We start from the raw sequence: 7,621 nt of genomic DNA on the forward strand, positions 1-7,621 counted from the left end.
GCTGGGCGGAGGAAAGTGTCTAGCGGAGAAACAGAGAGATCGAGATCTAGCATGATCACGTGACTCGCCGTCGCACTCTCGCTGGGGACAGCCTGGTGGGCTAGAGCGGCCGAGGGCCGGTTCGCCCGACTTCCGGCAGTGAGACTGAGCTTCCGGGGCGGGGGCCGGGTCGAGGGAGGAGTGACTGACAGTTGGCGCCGCCGGGAGGGTGGGAGGGAGGCGCAAATGGGCGCGGGCTCGTTGGGCCAGGTGAGGCTCGGGCTGGAGGTGGTGGTCTGGGCCGGATGCGGTGGGGATGGGTGGTGTCCGAGGCTCTAGAGTTACACAGTCCGAGCTTCGCTCTGGGGATATAGACAAGCGATTTCTTTCTCTGAGCCTCAGTTTCCTCCTCTGTAGAATGGGGGTCAGGATTCGACTGTGTATGGGCTTTATGGGTTGAATGAGAAGTGCACGTCTCGGCCCCTAGCTCAGAGCCTTCACCTAATGCTCCCCTCGTTTCTGTACCATTATTGTTAGCACTGATGATTGCACCGGGAGTGAGATTGTTGGGCTTGGAGGCCAGCGGCTTTGGGTTCAAATCCCAGCTGCACTGTGCGGCGGTGGGTCTGTGCCTTCACCTCTCTGGGTCTCAGTTCCCTCTTCACAGGGCTCATAGGTTCGATGAATGGATTCTGATGCAACGCACATGTAGAGGCTGTAGCAGAGAAAGAGCTCAACAGATTGGAACTAAAATGATAACGACTCCGAGAGTTATTAGTGTAGCCAGCAACTCCAGGAAAGTACAGAAGGGCGAAAGCTCAGGAACAACAATATGAAAACCAGAACCTCGGCGCGGGGAATCGACATCCTGCCACTTACTGTTTGGCCGGGTTTTGCCGAATCTTGTAATATCATTTTTTACTTTTTTTGAAAATCACTGCCAAAGTTTCCTCCGTTCATGCGGGTGGGAAGATTCACATTGCTATCTTTTTTTTTTTTTTTTTTGGTCTTTTTGAGACAGGGTCTTGCTATGCAGTTCAGGCTGGTCTTGAACTCACTTTGTAGCCCAGACTGGCCTCAAACTCGCAATGATCCTCCTGCCTCAGCCTCCTGAGTGCTGGGATTTCACATTGCTATCTTAAAGGAAAATTAATACTGTTTCGCTTGAGAAGGAAAACTTAAGCAAAACACAACGGCAACAAGAGTCTATAAATTGTAAACAGTAATGAAAGCTGATTGGAAAAGGGATAACAAAGTATATGGCATAAGATCGAAAAATATAGTGTGTGTTGAACTTTTAAAAAATTGGACTGTGGATTTAGCTTAGCCGTACAGCACCTGCCTGACAAGCATGAGACCCTGGGTTCCATTCCTGGTACCAAAAAAAAAAAAAAAAAAAAAATTGCCAGTTGTGATGGCACATGCCTGAAATCTGAGCACTCAGAAGGCTGAGGCAGGAAGATTGCTGCGAGTTAGAGGCCATCCTGGGCTACCTAGTGAGACCTTGTCTCAGAAAAAGAGAAGAAAAATTTAAAAATTATTGTAGTTAAAGCAATATTGCCATTAATCCACCTTAATACCCTCCCTCTTGATTCAAATACATTTATCTCATGATTCTTGCCACTCTTGGAAGCAATTCTGAAAGTCCTTTTTCATGTGTGTCTTCAAGTTGTCCTGTTGTGGCTGCTTCGATATCCTGAATCGATTCAAAATGTTTCTCTTTCATGGTCATCTTGACTTTGTGGAAGAGCCAGAAGTCCCACGGTGCCAGATCCAGTGAATAAGGATCTGTAAGACACATCACAGTGTTTTTGTTTTGAGATAGGGTCTTGCTATTATAGTCCATGCTGCTCTTGAACTCACAGCGATCCTCCTGCCTCAGCCTCCAAAGTGCTGGGATGACAGGCATGTGCCACCATGCCCAGCACATCAGTGTTTTTACAAGCCTGCTTTTCCACTGGCTGGCACTTGGCAGCGTTCACTGTATTTTTGATCACCTCTCATATCTCATAAAGATATGAAAGAGGAATTTTACACAACTGCTTCAGAATGATGGGACAGATAACTATGTTTGAAATGAGAGGGAGTTACTGTTTTTCTTTTTTTTGTTTTTGGTTTTGGAAACAGGGTCTCATTATTCAGTTTAGGTGGGCCTTGAACTCACAAGGTAGCCCAAGATGGCCTGGAACTTAGAGTGATCCTCTTGTCTGAGCCTTCCAAGTGCTGGGGTTACAGATGTGTGCTACCATGCCCCGCCCTTATTTATTTATTTATTTTGTCTTTTTTGAGACAGGGTCTTGCTATGCAGTTCAGGCTGGCCTTGAGCTCACTTTGTAGCCCAGGCTGGTCTCGAATTTGCAACGATCCTCCTGCCTCAGCCTCCCGAGTGCTGGGATGACAGGTGTGCGCCACCATATCTGGCTATTGTTTTAAATTTTGAGATAGGATCTCACTAAGTTATTTAGTTGGTCGGGCTGGGCTCAAACTTTTATCACAGGTACGTGTCACTGGTAGCTACCATTTTAAAATTACTATTTTATTAATTTCAACTTTGTAAAGTTACCTCTGGAGATGGGCTTTTAAGGTGGTAGAGAGAAGAGTCCGGCGTGGTGTCCCACACCTATAATTCTGCACTTGGTAGGCTGAGGCAGGAGGATCACCACAAGTTCAAGGCCGGTTTGAATTACATAGGGAAACTCATCTCAACAAAGAGAGATGATAGAAGAAATTGAGGACAGTAAGAATTCCGCAACAGCAGGGGAAGAATATCAGCGCTTAAAAGATTCTGGTAAGCATTAAATGAGACCTTTCAATTACAGACTGCAGTGCCTGGTTCACAGTAATCCCGAAATCAGCATCAACCATAGCTGTTGGGCTGATTGAGTTCAAGCCCTGGCCCTGCTGTTACTTGCTTGGTGACCTTGGACCTGGCACTCTCATTTGTTTTTTAACTTTTTTTTTTCTCATTTTTACTTTTTTTTCCCCAGGCTGGCTCTGAGAATGAGATGTATGTATGCTTAGCTCCTGACATGTTGTAAACACTCAAAAGGAGCAACTCCATGGGCGTCGGAATCAAGGAGAACTTGTTTTTGAATCCTAGTAAGGTCAGTTGCTAGATGTGACATTTGACTAATGACGGTTACTCACTGGGTCAGGTTTTTATTGATTAAAATAGGGCTAATAATAGTCATCCCTCACGAGTCTGTTGTCAGACATCACCCTGGCATTTGGCTGTGGGCCTGGCGCAGTTAGTGCTTGGAATGTGAGTTGTTCTGTCTGCCTTTTAAAGCCCTCTCCGTGCCCTGTTCTTTGTTTTTTCTGTTGTTGTTCTTTTGTCTTTTTGAGACAGGGTCTCACTATGCAGTTTGGGCTGGCCTTGAGCTCACTTTGTAACCCAGGCTGGTCTCAAACTCCCAACAGTCTTCCTGTCTCAGCTTCCCGAGTGCTGCGATTACAGGTGTGCGCCACCACACCAGCGCCCTGTTCTTTGAGAGATGCCTGCCGTGTTGTGTTTGTCCCGCAGATAAATCCAGAAGGGAAAGTGGACCGTAGAGTGTGAGCAGGGTGAGCGATGTGTGTGGTGGCACATATCATTCAGGGATTCATGAGAAGCCAGATAAAGACAAGAGAAACACAACCGAGGGTCACGGAGAGAGGCTCGGAGTGGGACTTGGAGATAGCATCACAAAGCAGGTGACAGACAAGCAGAGAAAAGAGAGCTTGCCTGGAGGACAGTAGGACATAGGCATTCCAGGTATCCTGAGTCGAAACTGGGAGGCAGGCTGGGTGCAGTGCTATGCCCTTGGAGTCCCAGCAGCTTGGGAGACTGAGGCAGGAGGATCTCTTGAGCCCAGGAGTTTGAGGCCAGCTTGGGCAACATAGCTACCGGTAGAGCCTGTCTCAGAAAACACAACGAAACGAAACACTGGGAGGCAGGCAGAGAACCTGGTAGAGAGGGAGCGCTGGGCCAGGCAGTGAGGTTAGGGGCTGCTGTTCAATCTCGATAGTGTGCACCACACAGTCTCAAGTGTCTTCCCCATAGAATGCGCGCACCCTCACAGCTGTCCGCCGAGGTGAGTGATGTTTGCATTATCCTGATTCAGAGATGGGGGCACCGAGGTCCAGCTGGTGGCGTAACTTGCCAAGGCTGCACTCTCGGTTTTACCATCAAAATGGGTTAAGAAGTGGGGCAGGCTGTGTGGGGTGGGCCTCAAAACGGTGCTTCAGTCCAGGGCCTTCTGCACCCTGGGTTGGGGGCCTGGGTGAGGGAGAAGGAGTGGCCTTGGGGCTGGGCTGGGTAAAAGGGAACAGAGTGGAGGGAGAAGAGAGGAAGTTTGGGTCAGGGTGGTGTGGCCAGGTGGTCTTGGAGCAGACAGTTTGTATCATCCTATGTGAAATTGTTGGGGACCGCTACAAAGTGGCTCAGAGCAGGGTTTAATATTAACCAATTGGCTTTCCATGTTACTGGTGAGCTGTCTGAAGCTTAGGCACCTTGTCTGACACGATAAGGCCACAGCTGAAGACGTTTGGCTCCAGCCCCAATTACTACAAGGAGAGCAGCTGCAGGCTCCACACTCCTACAATAAATACCAACCTAAAGATAAGGTAGTTCTCCTGATTGACATAGTTTACTACTTGGGAAAATTCTCCCAAGGTCCTGCAAGAGTCCTGTATTTTCTTGAGTATCCTCCTCCTTTGTTTGAAAACCAAATAAATACTGGCCACCCAGAGAAGTCTTTGGCTAAACTCAGAGAATACTGAAGCTGTAAGAGAGTTAGTCCCTCTTGGAGCCCTAAAACCATTTCCATTGTCTCATTTATTTAAGCCTTTGCCGTGCACTCGCTTGGGAGATTGCGGGCCTGATGAGCCTTCAATAACTTAGGGTTATTTAACCTGGTTTTCAATATGAAATCCCTTTCCTTTAGTTCTTTTGTTTTGTGGGCTGCGGATATAGCTCAGCGACACAAGCGCCTGCCTGCCAAGCACTTGAGTTTGATTCCTGGTACCCCCCAGAAAAATAAGTTCTTTTGTTTTATTTATTTATTTATTTTGGTACCGGAAATCGAACCCAGAACCTTGCGCTTGCCAGGCAAGCGCTTGTGCTGCTGAGCTATATCCCCGGCCCTGTTTTGTTTTTTGAGAGTCTTCTATATAGTAGAGGCTGGGCTTGAACTCACTGTGTAACCCAGGCTGGCCTGGAACATACGGCGATCCACCTGCCTCAGCCTCCCTCCTAAGCGCCACCACACCTGGCTTCCTTTAGTTCTTTTTTAACACTGCTGTTCATATTCAGAGAATGTCTCCATTGGTGCGAATTTGTCGTCAGCCCCATTGTAAGATCCTCTCTTCTAAGTGAAAATGGGTTTCTCCCTTTCTTCTCTGGAGTCCCTCCTGATAAGGTGCTGCACTGCCCTAGCACACCTGCTCCCACTCTTCTCCTTGTTTGCTGTGCTGTGGCTGCACCTCAAACACCCTGTCCCTCCGACACACGGTTCTTCCAGCATTGGGGGGGCAGCGCTCCAGCCTTCTCTGGGCTGCCCTTCCTCTGTTAAACCTCTGCTCTCTTGCTGCTTCCCCTCCTTCTGGTCTCCACACACCACTTCGCCCTTTTCTTTCTTGCAGGAATTGAACCCAGGACCTTCACGCTGAGCTACATTTCAGCCCTTTTTTAATTTTGAGGCAGGATCTTACCAAGTTTCTAAGTTGCTCACACAGGGTTTGAACTGGTGACTCCTGTGTCAGCCTCCTAGAGTGGTGGGAGGCTGCACCATGCCTGGCTTCTACCTGTCCCTTTAGCTGTTCTCTGATCACCCTGTTGGAAATTGCACTCCTCCCTACCCAGGCTCCTCATGTTCTTACCGCAACCGGATGGCTTCTGAACTGTGAATTGTTTTGCGTGTTACTGTCAGTCTGCCCTGCCCTATGCCCAGTTGCATGCTAGGTCCATGTTTTTGCTCCCCTCAGGATCCCTAAGTTCCTCACACATAGCGGTTCTCAGTAAATAGTGTCTGAATGAATGAATGAATGAATGAATGGATGGATGTGGGGGACTCTTGGACGGGAGGTGCCTTTTCTGTTCGGCCAGACTTTTTGGGGTGGGTAGGATTGGAACTGTGAATATTTACTGTCCCTGGGCCTCACCCCAGGCAGGAGCAATGGCTGTGGTGGCAGCTCTGTCCCCAGCTGATGTCCTGCCAGCTGCTCAGCTATTCCTGGGCTGTGAGCCCCTCACACAGGAATGCTCCCCTGGCAGGCAGATAGGCAGACAGCACAGAGGGACAGCGGCGGCAGCCGCCGCTCATGGGGCCTCTTCCCTCGTCCTCTTTTCCAGGCTCCCAGGAGCAAGGTCAAGGCCAGGGAGACGATGGTCTCAGTGACTATGGGTGAGTCTGGCCTTCCCTGCATGGTCCCCTCTTCCTGGTGCCCTCTGACACACGGGGTAGGAGGGGGAGGGGCAGGGGAGGGAGGCGGCACTGGCAGGAGCAGCTGTGCTCTGACGAAGCTGGGGGCGGGCTGGGCCCTGCTCGAGCTGTCTGCCTCTTCCTCCGGCCTGGGCCTCCTGACTTCGAAGTTTAGCCCTGAAGAACTTGGGTTGTGAAGTCTGGCAGATCTCCTGCCTGGCCTCTTGGAGCCTTGCTTTACTCACCCGTGAAATGGAAATAATATTACTGCCTCCTGGGGTTGGAGGTTTTGCTGCATGTATGATCAGCAAATACTGTTGAGATTTGTTTTGTTTTTGTTGTTTGAAACAGGGTCTCGCCATGTAGTTCAGGCTGCCCGTGAACTAACTCATTGTATAGCTCAGACTGGCCTTGAATTCAAGGCAGTCCTCCTGCCTCAGCCTCCTGAGTGCTGAGATCACAGGCCTGTGCCACCACACCTGGCGGAAATGTTTTATTTCTTGATCTGGGTACTGGTATCCAGTACCGAGAGTGTGTTTGGTTTAGGAATATCCACTGAGGGCTGGGATGTAGCTCAAGGGTAGCATGCTTGCCTAGCATGTGTGAGGTCCTGGGTTCCATCCCTGGCACCACCAGGGGAGGAAAAGAGGAATATCTATTGACTTGTGCATGGCTGGGCATGGTGGCGTACCAGCACTCAGGAGGCTGAGGCAGGAGGATTGTTGAGAGTTCGAGACCAGCCTGGGCTACAAAGTGAGCTCAAGGCCAGCCTGAACTACACAGGGAGACCCTGTCTCAAAAAGACAAAAAAAAAAAAACACCACAACAACAAACTATTGACTTGCACATTTTTTTGTGTATATCGTTCAACAAAGAGATTGAAAAACCGAAGTCCTAACCCTACGGGGCAAGAACTGGGGTACTGCCCGACCCTGAGGACCTACCCCGTCCCACCCTCAGAGAGAACAAACTGCACTGTCATCTTTGCACACCTCTTCCTTTTTTTTTTTTTAAGTTTATTTGGTTTTTTTACCAGTACCGGGAATCAAACTCACGACCTCGCACTTGCCAGGCAGGTGCTGTGCGGCTGAGCTAAATCCCCAGCCCCTGTCACACCTCTTCCTTTACCTTTCCTCATGGTTGTGTCAGTGGGCACATTCACGTTCTGTAGACTTGGGTTTTGAACGTACTTGAACAAAATCTTGCCGTGTGTCCTTTTGTGGCTGACTTTTTTTTTTTTT

The 7,621-nt window shown here is 49.2% G+C and overlaps 1 protein-coding gene across 7 annotated transcripts in view; it reads left to right on the forward strand.

Moving 5' to 3' along the window:
* Positions 1-42: 42 nt before the first annotated feature.
* The window catches only part of LOC102015359 (chromosome unknown open reading frame, human C19orf47), a 20,031-nt gene continuing 12,452 nt past the window's right edge, over positions 43-7,621 (forward strand). For 2 of the 7 annotated variants that reach the window (XM_005414057.2, XM_005414059.2), the window contains exons 1-3: positions 164-249; positions 2,967-3,083; positions 6,311-6,362. In XM_005414057.2, coding sequence (XP_005414114.1) covers positions 3,039-3,083; positions 6,311-6,362 — 97 coding nt within the window. In that variant the 5' untranslated portion in view covers positions 164-249; positions 2,967-3,038. Of the gene's footprint in view, positions 139-163; positions 250-2,426; positions 2,768-2,966; positions 3,084-6,233; positions 6,363-7,621 lie in introns of those variants that run through there. The other 5 variants (XM_013509655.1, XM_013509657.1, XM_013509656.1 and 2 more) reach the window with 4 other exon arrangements.

This window comes from Chinchilla lanigera, unplaced genomic scaffold (assembly GCF_000276665.1).
Source record: "Chinchilla lanigera isolate Chin_1 unplaced genomic scaffold, ChiLan1.0 scaffold00177, whole genome shotgun sequence".
NCBI lineage: Eukaryota > Metazoa > Chordata > Mammalia > Rodentia > Chinchillidae > Chinchilla > Chinchilla lanigera.